At 40.0% G+C, this 26,028-nt stretch overlaps 1 protein-coding gene across 3 annotated transcripts in view; it reads right to left on the minus strand.

Moving 5' to 3' along the window:
• Positions 1–20,783: 20,783 nt before the first annotated feature.
• LOC308140547 (putative E3 ubiquitin-protein ligase HERC1) overlaps positions 20,784–26,028 on the minus strand; it is a 42,923-nt gene continuing 37,678 nt past the window's right edge. For all 3 annotated transcript variants that reach the window (XM_080510369.1, XM_080510370.1, XM_080510368.1), the window contains exons 69-80: positions 25,695–25,817; positions 25,370–25,472; positions 24,893–25,062; positions 24,648–24,786; positions 24,390–24,559; positions 24,066–24,235; positions 23,642–23,807; positions 23,457–23,533; positions 23,118–23,370; positions 22,860–23,012; positions 21,401–21,706; positions 20,784–21,293 (exon numbers count right to left, since the gene is read on the minus strand). In XM_080510369.1, the coding sequence (XP_080366495.1) occupies positions 21,108–21,293; positions 21,401–21,706; positions 22,860–23,012; positions 23,118–23,370; positions 23,457–23,533; positions 23,642–23,807; positions 24,066–24,235; positions 24,390–24,559; positions 24,648–24,786; positions 24,893–25,062; positions 25,370–25,472; positions 25,695–25,817 (2,016 nt within the window). In that variant the 3' untranslated portion in view covers positions 20,784–21,107. The remainder of the gene's footprint in view (positions 21,294–21,400; positions 21,707–22,859; positions 23,013–23,117; positions 23,371–23,456; positions 23,534–23,641; positions 23,808–24,065; positions 24,236–24,389; positions 24,560–24,647; positions 24,787–24,892; positions 25,063–25,369; positions 25,473–25,694; positions 25,818–26,028) is intronic.

A 26,028-nucleotide genomic window follows, 5' to 3' on the forward strand; every position in this document is an offset into this window, starting at 1 on the left:
TAATAAAATGTGACCTTTCTTAAGAAAGTGGACACAGTTCAGGATAACATATGGTGACGGTGGTTTGGAGTGACACAGTTCCAGAAACCTTTGCCCCGTGACTGCATATGCCTAGACAGTGGATCAGGTGTTGATGCACCATTGACAGACTTTCTCTGCCTAATTCCAGATTTGTGGCATACACAGTGTCCACTTGCTAAGCGTAGTAATCCGAAAGGATTGGCAAGTATTTTTAGTAATGGATTTACTGACGTCCGTTGATCCCTTGATGGGTGGCGTCTTTTAGAACAGTCATGGAAGGGTGAGCCACTCCAGGCTGGTTGAGTGAAGTGTTTATCAGCGTGCACGTGTATGCTTATGGGTGTGTGTGCATATATGTGCAACTGAAAGAAATAAAGTTAAAGGGACTAATTGTATGTTTACTGGGTTGATTACTAAAGAGGGGTTTTCAATTTCTTGTGGACTTCTGCAAATTCTTGTTTAAAATGGCTCAAATGTTAATATTTTCAGCATCATTATGTAATATAAATGTTAATTATATACCGTCAGACTGACAACATGTTGCACAAATCTTGAATTACCTGCCTTTCAAAATATCCTCTGTAACAACTGACAAAGTTGACTCTCAGTAAAGAAGCTGCTCTGCTCTTGACTATAAGATAACTGGTTACAGCACCATTGAACGACCAAGGATTGATTATTGATTTTTAGGAACAGAATCTTCTTAAATTAGCATTTAGACTCATATAAACTTCAATTAATACAAAAAAATGATCATGCTGAGAAAAACTAACAACGTTTTTCAAAATGCAAATAATCAGTGATAACTTGACGTTTTATGACATTTGTTCACCAAAGTACAAACCACGTCAGACATCCAGGGCATACAGCTTTCACATTCGGATCTCACTATAATTCATCATGTGAATTGAAGCTTTAAGAGAATTGGTTTATGGGAATACTGTCAAAATAATCAATAACATAACACTTATATATGGATTTTAATAAAGAAGACTGGTTATTCTGTCCATCTCTCCATCTTCCAGATACCCCAGGGGTGTCAAACATACAACCAGAGGGTCTAATCCGGTCTTCAGACATGTTTACCTTTCATAGTGTAAAAAATAACAGGAAAAATTGAATTAACTTTTTGCTCTACTGGACTCAATTATGTAAAAAGTGTTTAAAAAAAAAAGTGTTTTTATTGTTGTTATTATTAAAACATTATTTTATTATTCATTATGATAAATGATATGATAGATCATAATTAATTATAAGCAAGTTATGATGTCATTGGCTGTATTACATTTACAATGGCCAAAATTATCCAATTATTGTCCATTATTACATTACTGGTTGCTACAGATCGGAGCTCAGGGATGCATTATGTAGGCAAACTGTGATGAATTTGTGAACACTTGTAAGCTGAAAGCTGCAGAAACCATGAAGACTGAGATGTGACAGCTTTCACTGCCATCAGCCTGAACTGAAACACTGGCAGAGAGGATTTATGAAATATCAGCAGATTTGGCCCAAAGAAATAACAGAAATCTTTTTTTACATACCTGTATATTTTGCAGTTGGATTTCAAACCTGTGAAACATATTGCATTAAATAAAACTATCTATATTCTTATTTGTCCTGATAGGAGGCATCGCCTAGCAAATAGCCTTGACCAGGCTGGCGAGTGTGACGAAATGGTGGGGAGTGCCGATATGGATGTCAATGGTCAAATTTTTCTTATGTTTATCTCAAAAAGCAGTCCATGGTGTGGCTCAGTGATACTCTATTGTATTTAAATGACCCTCACTGTGGACTTTGGAGTCGAATGATGTCACACGGGGTTTAACTTGTGACTGACCAGGAACATTTTAAAGAGGCATTAGCAAACTTGTTTAGCATAAAGGAAAGAACAATGTTGTAAATATGGGAGAAATTACCCCCCCCCCCCCCCAGTTTTTACAGCATCAGGTTTTGGATAGGGCTTGAAGATCAGCACACAAAGCTGCGATATTCAGGGTTCAGTCCAGAATCAGCAGTAAGCGCGACATCATTTCATATTTTTGTTTTTGTTGAAAAAGGAAAAAGACAATTCAACTTGCACGTAAAAGATAATGCCAGACGTGTTCCATCTTAAAAGTAATCCCAAACACATTTCCAAACATTGCCTTTCCTGACCTGCACGTAGGTTTTCTCAAGGCAGATGTGTCGACAAAGTGCCTCGGCTTAATGCACCGATAATTGCTTGGACTCGTACCAGCACACTTTAGTGTTTCTCTTCCAAGAATCAAGATGAAACCTGCAGGGAACAGAGTGTTTTTCACCTCCCTGAATCTTTGGAAACAATTTTGTCAGGCAATTATAGAACCAAAAGGAGAAAAAAATTGCTTTAATAGTGTCAGTATTATGTAACCAACCAGAACCGAGTGCAGTTTAGAACTGAGGGGGCTCAAGGAAGAAACTCCTGAGAAACATTCACATTTCTCTTTGTAGTCCCACTTTAATCATCTTGGTATCTGAACTTTCAAGAATGACTTGTTATTGTTGGTAAACAGATGTCAAATTGAGTTGTGGGTATTGATTATTGTCCCTGTTTTTTTATTTTTTATTTTATTTTGCTTCTCTGTACTGCACCTGTAGCGTGCAGTGGACCCTATTCTGTGGACAATCAGCGAGAAAACTACTTTTCAACCTATATACTGTTTTTTTCTTCATATATAGCATTTTTTTGTCGATACATTTCTTGAAATGTGTATTTTTTTTAAAGGTGAAAAGTTTTAACTGTATTTCAATAAATATTTAAAAAGAATAAGTTATGTACTTTTGATTTCCAAACTTAGCGTATCAACTTGTCTGCTGGCTTATGCACTAGTCAAAACCCCCTGAATAGAACAATGGCTGCGTCATGGCTGGCTTAGTAAGAGAGGAATCTACATGTTAATTATGGCCCTGAAAAATCAAATCGCCTAAACGTTGAAAGCCTCAGATTTTTAGACATTGCCGGAAAAATCCCACAGTAATCCACAGCGATCGAGTATTCCAGCAACCTGACGGGGCACACAACAGGCAGCTGCAGACAGATGAGTCTGTCTGTCCATGCTCGTACTGTATGCTTTCGCCCGTCTGCTTCTGGGGCTGCGAACAAGAGGAGGGAATTACTTAAGATGAGTTTGCAATGTTTTAGGGTAATAGGATACGACGTGTTCCTAGTCCAAGTCAGGGGGAAATGAAGTGAAGGGTGACTCTGCTGGATGCAGAGCAATAATACGTAACCTGTGATGTCACCTGCTCCTTGGCCTCATCCTTCCTCTTCTGCCCAAACGTCATTCATTACCTCTTTACATGTCCTCCTAAAACCCCTAAATATCATTCAGTTTGCTATATGGTCCTCGTTTTGTCAAAATCTTTAAGGATTCGTGGTGTTTTGCCTCGGATTAAATCTCAGTTACCACATACAGTGACATTGCCAAGGAAGTCAGTGTACAAGGTTAATTATATATTTCGTATCCTCAGTTAAGGGAAACAAGAGGAGGGATTAAAATAAGCATGCACCATGTCAAATTTTCTTGTGTGATCAGAATTGTAATAGAAAATCAGCTTGGTCCATCTCCGTCTGGATGAAAATAAAAAACACGTCTTAAGACTGTGCGATCTCCAGGTAAAGGTTTCCAGTTTGAGAGTAAGGTTAAGAAGAAGTCAAGGTCATTGCTTAGTCGTTTCCATTAATCGCTAAACTTTCTTGTCCTGTCTATCAGGCTGCATTTAATCCCAGACTGACTCTAATAAGCTCCACCAATCAAATGCTCCGGTTTGGGGTAAATCCTCATGAAGATGCGGGGATTTGTGTTTGTCTGGGCTAAAAAACTGCTTACAAGACACCTTCTTTTAAAGAGTGTATGTTTTGCTGCTGATGAGGCTAAAGGACATAGCATCAGCTTTTTATTACATTTTGCATGATCACTTGTTGGACATTTACTAAATATCAAATATTAAGTCAAGAACTCTCCTGATGCACGGAGATGCAGCCGCACAGTTTCAAAGGAGTCGTAATAGGAGCAGCCAGCCTGTCATCACATGACTGATCTGTGGTTTTTACAACTTCTCAGAGCATCAGACTCTTCCTTTTTCCGGGCCGGGAGGTTTTAATTATGTCCTTGCGCTCTGTGATCTTGTCAAATGAGCAGCAGAGCAAATGTCTTCAAATGCTTCTACAATACTTTACATTGTTTCCCGCACATGATAGTTACTGAAGTCTAGAAAACACCAGCATGGTCATTTAAAGCACGGATGGAGGTTGATTAAAAATTCCATTATACATAATTTTAAATAAATACAAGTGATGATCACTTCATCCAAATCAAAGCTGCAGAGGACTGGAGGCAGTCACATGGGTTACACAGAGAGACAGGTGACAATAAACACTCATTCCCATGTATTCTGGCTGTGAGAAGACGTCTGAGCATGGATTCAAACCACACCTAATCTCACTCTGAGGAGAGAGTACTTCATTATGTGTATTTAGCTTTAGCAACCAAACAGATCATTTAATGAAATCCTTTTTTTTTTTTTTTTTATTCTTAACTATGAGTTTTGGAAAGAGGAATACAGAAAAATTGCCACATTTTCAGCTAAAACAAAATACGATGAAATAAACTGGAATACAGAATATCCCCCTCATGTACATACACCAGGACTCATCAAGGAATTTGAAGCTTAAGATGTTGACTTAGTAAATGTAAAATTTCTTCTTATAGCCGATTTCTATTCCAGTATTTTGAGGAGTACCTTACTTTTGGAAATATATTGACTGAGCTTGAGTATCTTTCGACAACAGTATTTATTTGTAGCGGAACACCATTTAAGCAATGTAACACGATTATTCCTTCCTCTTCACAGCTCTCGTACACTGGTGCATGGACAGGTCTTGGATTGCCACAGTCGTCTAAACCGATGCAATATTCATTGAGTCCTCTGCCACTTGAAAGTGAGATAAGAAGCTCCTGGTCACAGTTATGCTATCAGGATCCCTTAATGTTTAATTGACCGCTAGGAATCAGGTTTTTAATTTGTGTGGTGTCAGTTTTAAATGACCAGCTCTGATTAAACATGTTGTTTCGCAAGTCGTTTATATGATTTGTTAATGACATGTTTGTGTATGATGAATTTATCTCTTTGTCAGGGTGGCCACAAAGTTTAAAATACTGCGAAAAAGTTGGATTCTTTTTATGGAGATAGTCAACCATGTAAAAGGTTCTGATTCATGGACAATGTAACTCCAGGGTGAGGTGGGAAATGATGGAAAAACAATGTAAACAAACAGTTTAAAGCCATTTTAAAATGTTATTTTCATTAATCAGGACACAATATGCCTGGGTTACATCGCATGTCTGTATCTTCAACAATCATTAAAAGGATAAAAAAAAAAAAAAAGAATCCTGTAACAAAGCCTTAAATCCAGGTTAAAGTCCTTTGAGCTCACCCTCATGAATTATTAAGCATCCCACAATGGCAAGGTGCCCCAGTTCGATTCCAAGCTAATGAATCTATCGCTAATGACTCACTTAGCTCATCAGGCTTGACATCAGTAGACCCAACATTTAAGCAACACCACTTCAGCAGAACTCCTTTAGCTGGAAGTATTAGCTGGAGGTGCTGAACCTCTTCTTCTCTTCTTCTGTTTCTTCTCCAGCAACTCATTTATTTCCCCAGATGCGGTGGAGGGAGGACACACCGTTATTAGTCTTGTGTCTATTATCTTCCCTCTGTTTATTCCTCTAAAATATTGATGCTTTAACACACTCGACTCATTTGTTTTCATTTTAATCAGTTTAATAAGGGTAGATACATGGGGTCATTACAGGCCTCATTATTTACTATTACGATTTCGATTAATGGGTGTTTAAAAACGATCGTCTTATTTATATCAACTTCAGTCGTAGTTCAGGACAGCTTTGTGTCAGATTGGCTCACACTTGAGAGTAAACTCACCAAGTTCTTCTGAATGATTTAGAACCTTAAGAAAAAAAATGCATTGTTTCAATTATTTATTTACTATGCAAACATTTAGAGGCATCGTAGCAGGCAGTTAAAATGGTGTTGACATATTATTTAAGCTGTGTAAAGTGTAAAAAAAAAAACCAGTACCGGTATAAATAAATTTTTACAGATTAATTCATTGCAAAATAATACAAAAATACTCTGGCCACATGCAAAGCTGCACAACACTATAAAGAGTCTGATTTTTATTGCACAATGTTTTATGTTAATGCCTTAGATTTTGATTGTTTTGCTGTTCCATGCACAACTCCAATTTCAAAAATCCTTGGTAATGAGTGAAATGTTATTAAAAAAACAAAACGAAGGGCATCACCTGGGCTCCAATGTTCTGGAAGCATACAGTTGTGATGAACACAGTATGTGGTCGACCATTATCTTGATGGAATATGCAGATTTCCCTGAAAGAGACTTTGTGTGGCTCAGAGCAGATCTCATGCTTTCCTATATGAGATGGTGGATATTGAACTCAGTACTAGCAATCTTTACAGTCAGCTTTCTTTTTTTAAATAAAAGAAATCAAGTTTCAGTTGTTTTGACCACGCCAGTTTTTCAATCAGTCAGTTTTAAATGGGTTTCAAGTGTTTTTGTGATTATATTCAGATTAGCTTTTTTCATTTGGGTTGCATTTGAGTACAGCAGAGAGAAGTGTGTACAGTGACAATGATCTTTAGCAACCTTGCAGTGATTTTCAGTACAAAAACAATATCTTATCAATGCAGTGCTGCCTAAAGGGCCTGAGGATCACAAACATTGGATATTTAGGTCTTGCCCTTTGTGAAAATAGAATTGTACAGTTCCTCTCAGAATCTTGCTCTTTCTTTCTTTGAACATACTGAAGCAGACTGAATATTAGCATTGAAAGTAATTCAGTGCCAAATGTCTTACCTGTCTGTGTTTTCCTGAAACAGAGTTCAATCGTCTGTCAAGTTGAGTATTCTTTCTATATTTTCTTGATTAATTGAAAACCTGAAAACAAATGATGAAGCAAAACTGTTGAGAGAAGGTGATTGAGGGTCATTTGAATATGAATATGAATAACTGATGAAGACCAGGACACCAAAAAATATTAGCTTAAAAAATTAATTCAGCATAGAATAAAAAGGTAAAATCAGTATCAGATAAATATTGTAGCCACACCTTGGTGCCACATTTAGTGAATAATTATGTAAACCTTTTCTCTCCCACTTCTTCCTCACCGTATCTGCATCATTAGTGAATCAATTAACTTTTCAAATCAAGACTTTGACCTTTACTGGAAATGGCAATAACATAAAAGGCTTAAAACTGAAACTGAATATATTAGATTCCACGAACAATTCAACGATGCCTTTACCAAAAACATTAACATTGTTCCATACATTTGTAAAATGTCTTCACTATTTCTGTGTATACTTTTAAAATCTGATATGAGGATTTTCTCACTCTGATCTCCCTGCTTCAGCATCAGAACATCAGAATCTAATGTCATCATCAAGCATCTATTTAAAAAAAAAAAAAAAAAAGTAATGAGATCCTCATTGCAATCAGGTGTGTTGCAACCAGGAGAGACCTAAAACCTGATGCCGGCCCTCAAAGGGCAGAGTCTGGACACGTGTTGTGAATCAAAAATGAGTTCATCAGAATTGCAAATGATAACTTTCGCTTGAATTGTACACACTGTCCTGACTTTGTTGGGCATTGTATTTGTATATGTAAATTATTGTCAACAAATTATCACCAGCATTGATGTCAACATGCCAGAGAACATTATTAAATCTATTTGAGTAATCTAAATGTGTCCAGTACACTGCATTACTTCTTACTTTATTTCCTACTTAGATTGTGTGTAGCATTTATCATCTCCGACATATAATCATCCATTGTTTCTGCCGATGTTAGAGAAACAGAAGAGAAACAATCCATGCCATTATGCGCCATGTGAATGGTTCATCATGACAGCCGATCGGAAAAGCATCTGTTCCGAAAGAGATTTATTAAAGTCTTACTCTAAAGAATTATTCCACCGCTCTGATAAACATCAACCCAAGCTGCTTTGAGAAATGCTTCTGCTACAGAGCCAGTTAAGAGGGCAGGCACAGTATAAATATTGGTATCTGCCATCCACTACTGTGAGCAGTAACTCTAGGCCCTCCAACTCATTCAAGCTGATTATACACTACCTGGACAGCACACAGTGGCGGGACGCCAACCGAAACAAATGGCTGGTGAAGATAGAATAGCTGGAGAGGCAAAAAGGTCACATACTGTTTCTCAGGGGGTGCGTACACAAAACTACAAGCTAAAGTTTCAATATGATGCATCAACTTTAGTCTCGTTTCAGTGTCATTCCAAGAAATTAGATAATTATGCTTCTTTGTGGGCAAAATAAAACAACAACAAAAAAACTATTATGAATGAAGTGGGCTTTTCTTTTTGGCTCATTGGATGTTTTGTTCATTCCAAACTTTGATCAGTGCATCTCGGCTATGCATGCAATTGTTTTTCTTGCATGACAACCAAAGCTGTCATTCTATGCTGTCGACATTAGATGTGTTATGGAAATTGCTCTAATCTTTCCCCAGCTATAAAGCAACTGCCATTTCGATAATTAATCCGTCTGGTTTGAGAGGTGGAGCCGAGACTGAAGCTCACTAATGAGGGCCTGTTATGTGGACGTGCAACTGGTCAGATGTTAGATACGTGTCTGTTCCTCTATGCAGGGACGTCAGACACACGTGGGCATTGCTCGGAACTTTATTCATTGCGTAGTTAACTTTTAAACACTAAAATAATAAAATAAATAATAGCTAAATAATAAATAAAATCATTCAAAAAAACTGTATAAACATACTCACACCTGCTTGCAATCTGTGTTGTTGCGGATGTACAGTAATATCTAGGATAGTGGATGTCCCTTTTTTCCTTCTATGATCCATTGCTCTTATGTTATAAATCTGTACTGTCGGGTCACACTTCAGATGAGTCAGAGTCAGTACCCCTACTTACATCACACAATCATGTATCAAATGTGAAAAAAAAAAAAAAAAACCTTTGGCTCTGCAGCTGTAACCCCACTGACAGAAAGCTATCAATTAATACAGAAAGGCTCCAGCTGAGTGGTTACAAACTGTCGCTGTATATCAGAGTCAGTGGTTGCGGGAAGCCGGCAGCATCCAGCCACTGACGGATGTTGTAACCATGCGAAGGCTTTCAAGAAAATGAGGTTTCAGAGCCAGAACATACAGGCACTGATAGATTGCTCCTAACTTTTCACCTTCATGGACATTAGGCCAAAGTGTTCCTTCGTCTTCGGCGTGCTTGTTTCTCAGTGCTCAAGGTTGATCAACAGAAAGTCAGACTGAGGTGTCACTAATCAGGCAAGCATCACACACTTGGTGGTAGGTGTTTATTCATTTAGAAGCTTAGGCCTGAGTTTCCTTCACGATATGCATTCACAGCTATACCTTCAGATCCTGAGACACGGTGTCATGGTATAAACCAATGATGAAAGCTCACCGTAAACGCCCCATAATGTTTCGTGGAGTGCAGCAAGCAGCAGAAGCAAAAGTAAACAACAGCTGTGTGGGACATGTGACTGAGCGCCCGCCACGCAGGGAATGAGCTATATCATGATTGATAAGCCCGAGCATCGCCTTAATTGAAGAGCGTGTTATGTCAGCCTGACACATAGCTGCATACTCACATGCACACATCCATGCATACTTTATGCATGAATTAACATCACACGCAACAGGACACACATACACGCCTTACGCCACGACAGTTATTTGCTGCTCATTTCTCCGACTGCCTTCTCTCACTGCTGTGTTCGCTTTCTTACAGCTCATCTGTGTGGTCAAGAGGAAAGTAATTTACAAAGACTCAAGAAATTTAACTTCATCATAATACTAATACTGTAGTCAGTGGGGCACGTGATGAACAGCTGGTCCAACCCGTCCACCCCCTCTTCTCTCTGCCAGCATCCTCATGCCAGGAGGTCAGCTGTGCTGTTTTCTCTCTTTTTTCTTCTTCAGGTTTGAAGTTGCAAGAATTTGGCCAAAAAAAAGTTTTGTGATGATTCCATGTTTTCGGATCAGATAGATCCAGATCTGCTACACCTTTTGTTCAGCATTGATCACAATAATGCCTTTTAAACAAAATGTGTACATCCTACAACCTCTCTCAAAGCATACCAGTTAGACAATTGTGAACCACAGGTTATAACCTTATTAAGATCAACAATATCAACAATACAGGACATTGCGGGCGGGGGGGGAGGGGGGTAACAGAGTCACAGTCACAGAGCATGACTCTCACAGTGCTAGCTGCTCTGTCCAGGTGGGCGTAGATGCGGTTGAGCAGGAAGATGATGGCGTCCTCTGTCTTGACTGTTAGGTGAACTGGAGGGGGTCCAGTTGAGGCTCGACCAAGGTCCAGCGCTGCTCCTGGAGGAGTCTCTCCAGGGTCTTCATGATGTGGGACGTCTTTGTGAATTGGAGAATCTGTTGTCTTTCAACATCTCTCTCACTTCCCCTTATATGTCTCTCAGAGTGTTGTGTACCTCTGAGGTTGAATCGTCTGTGATTTTTTTTTTTTTTTTTTCTCTTTGGGAGGTGAAAGGTGAGCAGATTCTCTCCAGTATCGCTGTGCCACTTCTCTGTGTGAGCCGGGATTTCTTTACAAGTGCACCCCGCACATCTGACACTTAGCATGTAACACTAGAACAGTGCCCAAAACACTCACCCTGCAGGATAAGACTTGATCACCGACGCCTCAAGTGCAAAGAAAGGGCATTTCGTCTGAGCCGAGAAAAAATAAATCATTGGATTTATTATCTGTAACAAAGAAATGCTTTGAATGTGTTGATTATTATCATCTAAATGTTTGTAAATCCAATTTCAGAAGTCTACCTGCCACATGGCCTCACGGGAGCAAATAGTCCAGATCATGTAACTGCAGCCTGCCCACTTCCAGTAACATACGCTGCAAACTGAAATATACAACTGAGAATCTCATACGTGTTTTTTCCGATCTTGCAGAATATAAACATGAGCGTCACAGGCACAGAGTGAATGGGCTACCTTTCAGATTATACACCAGGCACAGTTCACTGGGTGATTAATATTGCAGTTAACCAAGTAGGTGAAGATGAATCACAGGCTCTGCTCAAAATATAATCTTCACAGCTTTGATGTCAGCACAACTGTATACAAAGACTTTTATGTAGGTCAGGTTGATAAATTGTATTGTCACAGATATACAGTTAAGGATTTCAGCAATGTCGAGACTATCCGGAGTAATAAAGTGGAATTATTTAGCTCTGACCTGAACATGTAATCAGCATTTGATCCCCACCTGGATATTCTAAAAAAACAGCAACAAAAAAAACCAACCCAATGTAATACAATACATCAGCCAAGGTTGTGTCTGACTGGTAATCAGCATTGCAGCACTCTGCACCCTCTGCAAACACTCGTTGGACTTGATATGTGGGAAAACATCAGTTTGTTGAATTGCTGTACATCTCTTGGCCATTATTACACCTTTCTGTTCTTCTGATTTCCCGTTCTTTAATCCACCCAGCAACGCTCACTTCATCAAGGCCCTTTTATTTGCCTGAGGTAGTATTATCATGCACATGAGATTTTCTTTCAGATTCATATTGAACTATAAAGCTCAATACATTTCGCAGACAGAGGATTTGGAGACAAGACAAAGGATTTCTTTTAGTAGCCGGGAGAATACATCTTGTTATGGAATTCAAAGTGTTCCAGGTATACTGTTTCGACTTTAAGTAGCTGCAGCAGTAAATTTGTGCCAGGAATTATTGGCGCATCTAACATGTTTTAAGGTTGTAATTTGAAGTACGTCAGAGTCTGGGGGAGAAGGGGTTGTTAATCTTTTCTCACCCTCTGTATGGAACCTTTCCTGACATTATGTTTATAGCATTTACATTTTTATTTAATAATTTCTATGTTTAGAAAAAATAAATTGCAATTTTCTCTTCATCTTTTTTTCCCTGACTTTCTTTCCCCCTCTTTGCTGAAGTATTTGTTGTAGCATGTTGAAGAGACTGCTGATAATAAATGTGTTTAGAGCTGCAGGAGTCTCTTGCAGCGTATCCAGAGATAAGAGGGAAGGAAATGTGGTGGTGTAGATTATAAAGGAATATAAATGGCTACATATTTTGACACAAGGCTATTTCGGCCCTGTGTGATTATGACCCTGCAGACACAGTCTGGTGGCTGGAGAGGGCTGATTTACAGAGTGTATCATGTGTTAATGCCTGCCTGTTAGTGTGTAACATGCTGTTTGCAGGTCTGTGCTGTGTGCGCATTAATCCAGGTGCCAGGTCCATGTTGTATCACACAGCCCTACTTTGTTTGGTATCTTTAGGCCCGCTGGGACTGTAACTAGGTTCCTTTTTCCGTGCGTCATCATCTCTCCGTCCCGGCCCTGCACTGTGCGGATACTTGTATGTGATTGTGGAGGAGATTCACGAGGCTGTGTTGCCCTAGAAAATATACGTTTGAGGATTTCTGAGCAATATAATAGTTGGACATCAGTTAATTAAAAACTTGTTTTTTGACACAAATTTGGCAATAAAGGGAATTATATTTGCAACTAAAGTACAAAAAGTGTTCCACTATAGTTTCATCTACTGTATTTTGACATTTTTACATGTACCTGGGAAAAATAGCATAATTTAAAAGCTTGTTCATTTATATGTCTCTTTGTTGACTAATAATCCTGGTCAAGCCCATCAGACAACACGGCCAGATGGCACCCGCCAGATGTTCCTGATTACTGAGAATACAAAATGATTCCCGATTTTAACATCATTAGCAAATAGAAAGCGAGGGGAGGGGTGTGAAAGACATTCCTGCCCCCCCCCCACCACCACCACCACCACCAAAGTCTCTTTCCCAGATGTTGTTGCGTAAGAACTCATTGAAAATGAAAGCTCTGTTGTTTAGTTTTTGGCTTCCAACCTCTGGAAGCGGCCAGCCAGCTTTAGTTGTAGGACGCTGAGCGGCTGCCCACTGCTAGCCACAGGAGGCAAAGCCCCAGCCTTCCACGATGAGCTGTCTGCAAGCCAAAAGGATGGACGGACATGCTGCTGTGCAGTCGTTTGTAAGCCAGAGATATTAGACAACCAGTTCCGGCTCCATAGACGTTCAAAAGAGATGACGTATCATAACATGGATTTAAATGAAAGAGGATACACTGAGCCTCGGAGGGTATTCGGTGTCAGTTACATGTGGGATTTCATTCACTCTTTTTAGAAAATGGCGAGACAGCAAACGTTGCTGATTGGCAGCTCTCCCTGTTGTGATGGAGACGAGGATGTGGAAGGACTGCTCACTCATACTGATATGAGGGTGTGTTTTTCAAGGTGTGTGGTGAAAACTGGTTAGTGCAGTGTGACGAATACAAATATTCCCAGAATGCCTCACTTACAACGATGAAATCCCAAAATACATCCCCCTTATTTTATGTACTATGCGTATATCACCATTGCCTGCTGTTTCTACAGTGGCTCATATTTTTTTTTGTCCACTTTGACTTCGAAACAAACAATTCTGGGTAAAACTGTAATTCAGAAATCAAGTTAGTTTTAATGGCTCAAAGTTAATTCTAAATCCGTCTGAATTGACATCTGGTGTTGTTGCGCTGCCTCAGTGCTACCAGAGCCAAAGTGGTGGGATACAGGAACATCACTCTTCAGATGAGATTATTTGTCTGGTGACCCATATGGGGAAATTAGATTGTTGCAGAAGTAATGGTATTGAGCAACGCTGCAAATGCTGCTGTGAGGGAGCTGATGCTTTTAAGTGTAGTTGGATAAAAAATAGAGGCAAAAAACTGTGATTCTTGTGATGCATGGTAACGAAATGATGATCATGTTTATGTGCAACTATGCAATAGATGCAACACACAGGGAGGGCCACAGACTGCCAAAGTAACATATATAATCACCCATGCATCTAGTTTAATACACAGTCTGTATGAAATAACAATTATAATGACCTGGTAACAGCAATGCTATTTCATATTTCCTGTTAGATTAGTCCAGTTTTATGGATTTGAATTACAGTTGATAACAGTTTTATTATACAACATCCATAGTCAAATAATCATTTTTAGTAAGTAGTAAGGTGGTAAGACACTGAACCAAGTATATAATTAGAAACCAGTCTACTTATCTAACTCTGTGAATTAAACAGGCATATCTGATACATGTGATTTAGAAGCTTCTTTGATCCAGTGAACGAAGATCCTCTAGTATGAAGAGATTGTGTTGCTCCTGCAGACGCTGTTACAATATTAATCAGTCTTTCAGGTTTCCACCGTCTGCTGCTTAAATTCTCTCTACGTCCCAAATGATCTCCACCAGCATCGTAAATATGTATGTTTATGACTTGTGAAGTTTAGCATTGTCAAGAATGTCTTAAAACACCACTTTCCTTAATTTAGACGTAAAAACTCAACTTCAACAGATACAAGCTAAATTTGACCCATTACAAGAAACGTCTTGTTAATGTTAACAATTAATGCATTATTTACTGAACCAAGTAAAAATTACCACAAAGTTACCACAACTACTATTATTATTATTATTATTATTATTATTATTATTATTATTATTATTATTATTATTATTATTATTATTATTATTATTATTATTAGAATGATAACAGTACCTTTCTTAACATTGTTACATCATTAAATTCTGAGTACAAAAGTATAAAAGATCCTTATATTAAAAACATTACTCCAACATAGATAGTACACCAATACAATGGAATCATTACCATTGTATTGGTAATTATCATCGTTACCTTGCTGGCTGTTCATTGTTGTTGTATAGACGGTCTCAAACCCATATTTGAAGCTGCATGAACACACCGCGGCTGTAGGACAATAGGCAATAAATGATCATGCTTTGAAAGCATTCACAAGTTGTGAAGTTTCTGTTGCATTGGGTTTCCCAGCAACAATCCAAAACAATATGGTTTATTTAGGAAATGTAACACCGAGATAAAAACTATTGCTGGAGTAAAGTAATGCATGTGTCGTGTGAGAGCCAAATGGGTTGGCAGTGCTGCTCACTGCACCTGTAGCCAAGCAGCTTAACTTAAAGAGCGAATGGCGTAGTAACAACTAAACCTGCCAGAAAAGGACCATATATCAGATACATTTGGCAAAAATAAAGTGGAACTACTGAGCAGTCTCACTGTAAATTGTGATAATTCATACAATTCTGCACTTAAGAAAGCATGAATCAGAGGAAACACCTTTCACCATGTTCTTCACTCACCTATTTGGCACGGACAGTATCACGTCAGCCTGTCGGTCAGTTGGCAAGCAGGTGAACACGTCCGTATCACATCACTGCCTGAAACTGTACCAGAGTCTTAAGTGTCTGCGAGGTACATGGGTCACACAGTGGCTGTCCTGTCCTGTAACAGGAGAAGACAAGGTGCCAGGCGGCATACTTAAAGAAGCCCTCAGCAGCCCAGGCACACATCACATCACCGCGTTACCTCAGACACCCACTGACCCACACCCAAGTGCCCTTGTTTTCACAGCAGCTCTCATCCAGTCACTGTTTACATCAAATGAATTTCCCTGATTTTGCTGGAGTGGAGTGGGGGTGGTGGTGGTGGTGGTGGTGGTGGGGGGGGGGGGTGCAGGTAGGGAGGAGGAGGGGAAGGGTGTGTGCAGGTAGGGGATCAGGTGACCAGTCAGTCAGGTTTTACCTCAGTGAGAATATGTAGGTCACACTGTCAGGATTCAGGATGGAGAGACCTCAGTCTGCAGGGCCAGGACAATTATTTATCACTATAAACAGAATAACAAGTCAAGTGCAAAACACAGCCGCAGTAACACTGACGCTACAACTATACAGCTTTTAGTTCAGTTCGTCACACTGGACATCATTTTGCTTCATTCCTGTGTGACCTTTACTGAGGAATTTTGTGGAAGGTACGTATATTTTCTATTTCCATTGTTTACTAGCGATGATGTATGGGATGTTATAACCATGGTGTGATATGTTAATAAAGCAGTAGGGAAGTAGAAGAAGAACAGGAATGTGTTTCTAATATCAACACATGCTTTAGTTCCTCAATACAATTTTCTTTTTTTTTAACAGAAAATAATGAAAAACTGAATAATCTGACTAGAAAGTTGATAATTCACAATGTCGGATTAAAGAAAATAAGTGTATCCTCAGAGGACTTTAGATCAGGTAACAGCCAGGATATGAACATAGATTTTTAATTTGATGCTTGTTTGTGTTTGACGCTTATCACTTTAGGTTTGATAGAAGTTACTGATACACTTAATACCAAGTTCTTCAAATTTAGAGACATAGAGAGGCAAAGAAGAAGATAAACCAGAGCTTCTCTTATAACTTGACCCATTTACAGGACACACACTAAAAATGTATACATTGAAAACAGGAACTTTTTGTTGTTGTGTAAAAATAGTTTTCTACTTCATAACTTCCAAGCCAGTTTAAAGACACATGCAAATGATACAATCAAATCTCTCTTACATAATGGCCCAAAAAGCTTACTGAAGTCACACAAATCCACTATTTCTTGCGATGGGATTTAATCCACCTTAAAGATGCCTGTACATTATTGAGTACAACTGTTCTGCTATACAATGTGTTATTTAAAGATGAAGTACTTACTTGGTGTTTTTTTGTTTTTTTTTCAGAAACAGATATGTCTTGGATCAATTTTGTGTTTAGTGGGCAGATATTCAAGCACAATTTTTCACACTTTTTCAGAACATGATGAGAACATAAAGTTACCAAATGTTACTTCTTTTGGAAAATACATTCATTCATGAACTAGAGATGAGTGTGATAACTTGATAGAAAATATTTCCAGGTCATGATGACTGCCACTGACTCCAATGTTTCATTTCTAACACAGCAAACAGTTCCTCTCATGTCTCGGAGTAACGCGTTCACCCTCTGCACCTCTCTCAAAGGAAAACTCCCTTTGATGCAGGTCATGTCCTGCACTCCTCGCCTCTAAAATCCACATTTCTGTCACTTCTGATGGATGTGAAAACACAGACTGATTAGGAGATCTCCACAGTTTCCTTTGAAACTGAGCACAGACAGTGGGTTTTTCTTTTTTTTTTTTCTTTTGGTAAATGCACCTGGGCTGAAACGAGCGTAGGTGGCCTAGTTAGAGTGTTGACACGCAAGCACTTCTTTCTCTTTAAATAATATTGTGATGCAAACCGAGGCCAGCTGCACTTGTGGCTGGAGGAAAAGCCATTTAATTTAGGCTCATAAATAGAGCACCTCAGTCCACCGACATGTTTAATAACGACGCACTATTTAGGTAATTTGAACGTGCTATTTATCGCCCAGTGTGTTGTCATCCGTTTGAACTGATACAGCAAGCTGACAGAGCGAAACAAGAGTGGTGGGCAGTGATATGCATCATCAGCTGTGGTGGGTCTTTGTTTGTGTGTGTGTGCTGATGATGATCTCTGGACAGTGGTGAGTGCAACAATCACACTGCCCTCCTGTGGGATTAGGAAGTGCTGCATTCTTCATGGTGTCAACAGGGCAAAGCTTTGAAAATGTCACAATAATGTATCTCAAAACCTGGAACTCCTAATGAAAAGAGCTAGAATGCTCCCCCTGAAGATCAACATTGATTCCCTCAAATTCATCAAGTCGATGCCCGATTCCTGCTCAATATCAATAAGAATAAATCATGCTATAACTGAATATTCTTGGGGTTTTTTTTTTTAATTAACATCAGGTTTAGTGATGAAACATACAACAAATGAGTCTCTCTCTACAAATCCGCACGGTAAGTTCCTGTAAATAAAATCATTCCTGTTGATGTGGTGAACATTAGTCAGCCCCAGTGTTACTGTTGCACCTGCTCAGCGGCTCATTAATGCGCATTTTTAATTAGCTGACCAAAAGTGGACGACAGAAGATGAGAAAAAAAAACAAACAAAAAAAAAAACTGTCAGGTCTAATGAGTTTTGATTCATGCGGCGATACTCAGATGGTCGGGATGTGACACAAACAACATGAAAGATGCATCCCGTCTTGTACCAACAGTTCAGGCTGTTGCTGGTAGAATAAAGGGCATTATTTAATAGCAGCTGAGGATCATACAAACGCCACAGCCTCCTGGAGGGTTTGTCACTGATCACAGTGTATTTATCTCCTGATGGCTCCTCGCAGCAGAATATTGCACCAGATTACCAAAGCTTGAATCATTCCAAACTGGTTTCTTGATAATGACTTGCTTGTAGCCGTGAATGTGATTGTTTAGGTCATCTGGATGAATGGCTGGATTCTATGAGTAGTAAAAATAATCATGCTTCTCTTGTAAATGAGATGGTTTTCATTTAAGATCATCTTATCAAGTGATTTTTCCCATAAATCTAAGTTTCTTTCATAATTTTAGCTCATACATCACAAACACTGAAAATAAAATTGAGATCAGATGTTTTTTTTTCTTTTTTAATAGAAAGGCCATACAGATCACAAGGAAGGTTGAGAAAGGTTTTGAATGGCATTGTTTATTTTTCTTGAGTGTGGAGAGTCAGAAACTTCCACATTTTATTATTTCAATTTCTCTTAAATTCACTTAACATAATGAGGTTTTTAAATATGTTCATTTAATCAGATAATTAATAGTTTCACCCTACTCTCATTTCTTCTGATTACGGTTTCTTGTTAAGAATTAAGAGAAAATCAAGGCCGTGACACCCTCCACCCCCTCCAGGCTCTCGCCGCACACTTTGAAAACTCCAGTTGTAACAAGTGAGTGAATTATGACATGGTTCTTTTTGTGCCCGTTCAAAGTACCTCTCAGGTTCAGATAATCTCTTTATGGGAGAGACATCTAAATCACATTTTGACAACTTTAGTCTGAGCCTGTAAATCCAGCCAGGATCTTTTTTTTTTTTATTATATTATCTTTGGTTGTATTTGTGTGGGTGGACTGACATTTCAGCTTAACCCGTGATAATGTTACCATCTCTCCCCGAGTGACCCCCATGTCTCCATGCATCTGCAAACAGGATTTAACTAAATATTCCTGAATTCACACCTGCTTCAGAGCAAAAGACACCCAGTCGACTGGAAGCAAAGCAATAACAACAACGCTATAAACAATTTTTTTTCACATACATTTTTTTTTTTTTCCCTCTGCCTTGGCCTTTCCAACTTTGCGTACCTGTTTGTTTAATGGATGGATGTTATAAATATACCCAGTGAGGCTTCTCATGAAGCAACCCCCCCAACCCCGCTACACTGTCAGCTGCAGGGCTGCTGACTGCAGGCTGAATTGTGCCTCATTGGCCACACAGCACACGGGGAAACAGATGGGTAATAAGGTCACAGCAGACGTACCTCTCACTAGCACAGACAAATTGCAGACGCACCAGCTGTGCTGACTCAGGACAACATCCGACTACGGGGAATTGAATTAAGATCTCTTTTTGTGAAATCGGTAAAGTTGTTGCTTTTTGCATCGTTTCTTATTTGTCAAACTCATTTTAGTTGAGGGACATCAAAAGGTGCTTCAACAGTAAAATGAAATCATGGTATGTAAATACTAACAACTCCTAAGTTTTCATTTTGCTTTAATGAAAAAAAAACAACCTAAAGTTGTTCACATTTACGGTACTTTTTAACAAAATATGTTACAAGGAAACTGACATTTTCTGGAACCTGCCAGTGTGCATGACCCATGTAATCTTCAGCATAGAGGTTTTTACAAACTCCTCCTCATATATGGCTTTGATGCTAATACTACTATGCTAGCAATAAGGTCGCCAGCTATTGCTGCTGCACCAATGATGTTTTGGCGATAAGTAACACTGCTTGTGTGTTTGAGTTGATGAGCCTTTGAGTGGAGTGGGTAAGCATTCTAGAGTGTCAGCCGTTATTGTGTGAACTATTCCTACTGTAGGCTCAATCGGTGACTCAATGCACCATCTTGTGGTACAAATTTGTATTGCAAGACTAAATTGTTGGGGGCAAGTTCCCGACTTTGGTAGGTCCCCCGGAGGCACATCAAAATCTTTGACACGAAATCATGACAGTTGTTTTATTCCATTCTGCTGATGATTTTACGTCATGCATGAAATTATTACTTGTTGCCCCTTCAAAGCTGATTGTTTTTGCATTTGCTTTCTAAACAAATTTACAAAGTCAGAAAAGATCTTTCACAAGTACATTTCTTTTCTAAATATAGGTATAAACTCATCAATTCTTGTGAAGGCTGGTGACCATTGTTCTGCTCTGTAACTGTTCTGAAGTGTTGTGTTCATCAAAGCATTTTAATTGAAATTAAAAAAAAACACATAGAACTAAATTTAATTTGTTTTTTGCACGGCTTTTAGTCTGTTGCCTCGTAACATATTGCATTCAGTGTATCCTGTGTGTCCATTTTTTTTAATTCATTTTTATTTTGTTTTTTTTCTGGATATTGTCTTTTGTCTGGTTATTTTCAACAGCTTTTTTTTTCTTATTATTTGTTTTTTTATTGCATTTTCCATATAAAGCAACCCATATATGCAATGTTGCATTCGATGCTATACAACTTTTTCTGACTTCTTATAAATTGACTTGGTGTGTTTGAGCAGTTTAGTATCATAATACAATATCAGCATTAAGATGCAAATAATTCACAAACAATACCTGAAATTCCTTATTTAAACACTCTTTATTTTACAACAATACTGCCTACAGTATGTGGGATAGCTCATAAATTATTACATATTTTCAAATGCACAGGCACATTAACTCCTTTGTGTGGCTTAGTCACCTATGTTTTGAAAAATCTTTTTCTCTTCCCTGTAGTAGTCTTGATTCAGAGTAAGCACTGCAATAATTACAAGACCTTGCACGATTGGAAAATCAAAACACTCATCTTTAAATGAACCGACATACAAACAGGACGCCACCATACAGGTTTTGGCAGATAAAAATCTGTGTTCAGTGCATAATGTGCATGGCATCGGAGAAGATACATTCATCACCCTGTTGTCTGCGGCTCTCTGCCTCAGTCCTCCGTGTCCGAGCTGTCTGCTGGATCGGTGTTGTGGGTCAGCATGTAGTTGTCCATGTCGATGGAGGGGCAGTTGTGGATGGAGTACCGCAGACGCTCAGCGAGGATGGCTTGGCTCGTGTACGGGGGCAGACGAAGCAGGAAGAAGCAGGTCTGAGCAGTGGGGAGACCATTGATGGGCTAGAAGTGACCGGAGAGTGAAAGAGTTAATGATTCCACTGTTAGCATGTGTTGCAGTGAACAAAGGGGGGGGGGGGGGGGGGATTGCGTCGTTGTGACGACCTTACCCTGTCCACTTTGATGATCTGGAACTTCTGTGTGATGTCAGCTGGGTTGGAAGGCAGCCTGGACCTGCCGGAGACGAAGCGCAGGAACAGCACGCGCTCCTCATTGGTGAACTCCTCCAAACTCTGCCAGAACCAGCCAATGAACTGGTGGCTCTCTGTGAAGTCTCGGTAGCGCACCAGCTTCTTCAGCATCTCAACCGAGACCTCCGGCAGGCCGCACACCAGCTGCTCCAGCTGCTGCGCCGTCAGCAGGGAGAGGAGGGGCACGGGGATGATGGTGGACATGCCCTCTCTGACTGCTGCCACCTGCACATAACAGAACAGCCTCAGCTTTGATACTTCTGAGGGCGCGACAACGGTGAAAACTACTAAATGGATTGAGTGGTAGTGGAGGCTGCTGGGTGCTGGGATGGAGGCTGAGATTCACAAGGCTGTGCCGTAAAAGGAACATTCAAGTTAGCCTGTTAGCACACTTGTGATAATACCTGTTTGATTAATGTTTACAATTTTCAAAAGCCTTCAAAGAGTTCGCTAGTTTGATTTGGTTGAATATAAATTAAAAAAAAAGACCTGAAGGTGTTTCAGTAGAAAAAGTGAAGGCCACGGCATGCTCTACCCTAATCACCTCAACTTCGGGCCTCTGGTCAAAGTCAGTACACTGCTGGATGGTCCCTGGAGGCTCACTGCTCCTTCAGGGTGGGTTTAATGCAGAGGTCACTCTACTACACTGTGCACATGACTCATGAAGATAATCCGACTGTTTTAGTATGTTAGGAATGATTAAAAAAAAAAAAAAAAGAAAGAATGGTCAGAGTTATGTGATGCACCTAAACGCATCACTAATATATTGGTGGCATGAAGCTCTTTAAACTATACACATTCATAAATTAGTAATGTCATTGCTTAAGCCACAGGGTTCTAAGCATGTGAAAAAAGTAGTGGCTTATAGTCTGAAAATTACTCTATATTTCAGTGTTCATAAATTAAAAGTAAGAAAAAAAACACAAATCTAAGCTGCTTTAAATACACAGTATTGTAGTTTTCAAGACCACACTTAATAACACATAGTACAGTCAAATCTTAAACCAGCATCGTAATTCAGAAGTGTTCTGGTCACTTTTTGTGAGTGCTGCTTCTGACCTTGACAGTACAAAACAACATTTGGCATAATGCAGAGGCAAGGCAGCTTCGGGAATGAGGGGAAAAATAATGACTCCTGTGTAATGAGCTATTAAGGACTCCGTGAGTGCAATGGGTTCGCAGTGAGTTGCAGACTCAGAGGGAGCCAGTCTTTTTCTAGTCTCAGTATGTATGTTGATATCACCAGTATTACCCCATATCTAAATATAATGAACAAAAAGTGAATTGTTTTTCTTCCAATTCTTAAAATCTTGATTGCGATAAAGAAAGGCAACAATGGAATATTGTGAAATATTCTTCAGCAGATAATCCTTCAAACCTGAGAATCCATCTCATGCAGCCGGTAGTCCAGAGCTCGCTCCACGTATTCAGTCCGGTTGGTGAAAGTTAAGGAGATATTTTGACCTCCGGGAATCACAGGTACCAGCCTCCCATCTGCACTGTGGGCTGTGAATGAATCCAGTGGGATCATCTGCAGGGGCAGATATGAGGAAGATGAGGTTATGGGTCGAGGAATTAAAAAAGTAAACTTCATAAAGACTATCTACGCAGCGAGCCAGTTGCAATAGCATCTTACCACATGGAAGTTCTCCTCTGTGATTTCACTGTTTTCCAGGTGAAGGATGCCTTGTAGTGTACGATACGTGAGCAGGTCTACTTCCTCCAGGTCAGACCCCCCCAGAGGCATTAGGCAAAGCTGCTTCCACACCCAAGGGGCCAAATGCAAGTCCAGTGGTTTCTTGGTGCGAATGGCCACTGCCATGAGAATACCCAAGAACCGCAACTGGACCATGTGATCCTCTGTGCGTGCTGCTGGATTCAGCAGGAATCTGGAAACAATGCCAAAAGTAAAGGTTATTTATTATGAAACCATTATTTTGTTAGACTAACTACAAGAGTAAATAAATGTATGCACCTGTCAGTGTTGCAGCCCACGTCTGCAAAGCTGTTGGGAGTGTGAATCAGAAGCTCCACCACACCAGACTGCAGCTCCTGACACAAACACAAATAACCTGTCAGAGTACACAAGGCAGGGCTTGTTCCAGCCTGCATCGCTGCCTATCTCACATGCTCTTTCGACCCGTGTGGTTTTCATCCTACCTGGCACATCTCAGTGATGGTATCATCAAACACTCCTCCAGCGTCGTCTGCTCCCTCTCCGACCAGCTTGACCTTCCAGGCTCGGGACGGCAGCCGCAGCTCCAGGGGATTCAGGCCGACCACCTGCTTTGCGATTTGCACGAAGATAGGCTTGCTCGAACGTCCTCTGTGGGAGTACATGAAGGGGAGGGCAATGTTGTAAAAAAACCACACTCTAGTGAAAACAAAAAACAAAGGAAAAGTTGCATTAGTCACAAGCCATACAAACGAGCTGCTAAAGAAAACTTCTGACATTTTGCCAATCAGCCCGTCTGGCTACTTGTAAACACAGCAAGTTGTTTTGGCGACGTCTGTTTTCCCGCAGGCCAACCCCCTGCGGGCATTCACATCGTTCCAACGGACCAAATATCATGGGCATCCTTACCGGGTAGAAATCCGCTTCACAGTGATCTGTGGCCCATATGTTTTGCCTTGGGTCATCGTTCTGACGATAGTGCGTGCAAGAGGCAGAGTGTTGACCTTGGGTGACAGAACGCCTCTGAGCTCGCCCCGAATGATGGCTGTGGTCCCTGAACTGTAGCGTGAGGTAGACACCTGGTAAATGAAATACAAGGAATAAATCAGAGTCATGATTTAAAAAGAGGATTGAGGAACAGAGCAGACAAAACTTGAAAGTAAATCAGATATTTTAGATTAAAAATTGTATATTTAAGATAATAAAAGGGTGAAAAAATGAGACGGAACATACCAAATTCCTGGCATCCAGATTGAGCAGCCTCCAGGATTTATACATGAGATCAGAGAAGTGGTAGAGTACCCTGAGGCGCATGCTGAGGTCGTCGGGGCTGCAGTCTTTCAGAGTGTTGTACTGGGGGGGGACTGACTGGGGAAGGCCTATCTGGAAGTTTCCAGAGCCACCTGTGGATGAAGGTACAGCAGATGTGAACCTATTCATGGATCAAGGAGGACTTCAGTTTGTGAAAGAACTGCAGTTCTATGCCCATACCTGAGTTTTTCATGGAGGTAGAAGGGGTGGTCCATGCTGAACTGTGACAACGGCCAGCAGAGATCTGTCTGATGTTTTTACCCTGAAGGGAGGTGATGAGCATGGGCTCCTTCACGGGGTTGGTGTGTCCGAGGCCAAGCTTCACACAATGTTAAACAGAGTATTCTTAAAATGAGCTCTGATGTTCAAACAAACTTACAACCACTCAAGGTTCTACTTCCTCACAAAGCACGCTGGTGAGTTACCTGTCCTTCACTGTTGCAGCCCCAGACATAGACATCTCCAGTGATTGACAAGGCGAGCACATGTTCACAGCCCACAGCGATGTCCTCTATGAACAGGCCGTCCAGGGACGGCACCATCTGAGGGCAGGATCTGTTCTTCAGCATGGAGTCCGGCAGGCCAATCAGACGCTCTGAGGGACGAGTGCAGGAATCGTTAAATGACTATTTTATGATTTAGTTTTATTTTAAGATTCTTTCCTTGTAACTGAGGTTGTGGTAGGTGTGTTTATGTTGTACATGAAGGTGGGAATGAAAGAAATGGGTAGAGGTGGTGAATTATAATCTTGCTGATCCATTCTTCAGGATGTTTTGATATTCTCCAATTAAGTAAAAAGTGAAAACTGTTGGTTTTCTTCTCTAATTGTTTTTAAGAACTGCAGTGCATTTCAGATATCATGTCACTTTGAAACACAATTAACTTTCAATATGAAAATGTACCTTGTCCAAATGTGTAAACATGGCCGTCCGCGGCCAAGGCCACAGAGAACTGAGTTCCACAACAGACCTTCTTTATCCCCTTGTTGCACAGTTGCTCCACTTTCTAAATATAGGAACAAACCAAAGACAATATTTCATCTCCAGTATAATAAAGTAGCGGCTCCAAAAACGTTGACTCAGTAAAAGTAATAAAGTAAACTACTTGGTATCAATGAGGCAATAGTAGATGTATCTCCAGGGAAGCAATTAGACGCCAATTTACACAAACAAACCGTTTGGTCTTTGCAGTATTTCTAAATGTGAGTTATTGTTAAAGTCAACTTACCTGAGGGTAATATTTTGCAGTGGAAGAACCAATTCCCAATTTGCCATAATCTCCATCTCCGAATGCCCACACGACCATGCCGTCAAGAGACAGTACCAAAGTGTGGTTCAGACCGCAGGACACCTGAGAAATGCAACCCAGCAGCGATGTCAAAACCACCATGTTAAAGATGCATACATTCAATCTGATAACAGTTCAGCAACACCAGGAAAAAGAGAAGAATTTCCTTTAAATAACAATTACACTGACATTTTCCTCAGTTGAAATGCCAAGAAGTACTACTACACTATTAAAACGTTCACCTTTATTGTAATTAGGAAAGAAATGCACATTG

Source organism: Blennius ocellaris (assembly GCF_963422515.1).
Source record: "Blennius ocellaris genome assembly, chromosome: 15".
NCBI classification, from domain to species: Eukaryota; Metazoa; Chordata; class Actinopteri; order Blenniiformes; family Blenniidae; genus Blennius; species Blennius ocellaris.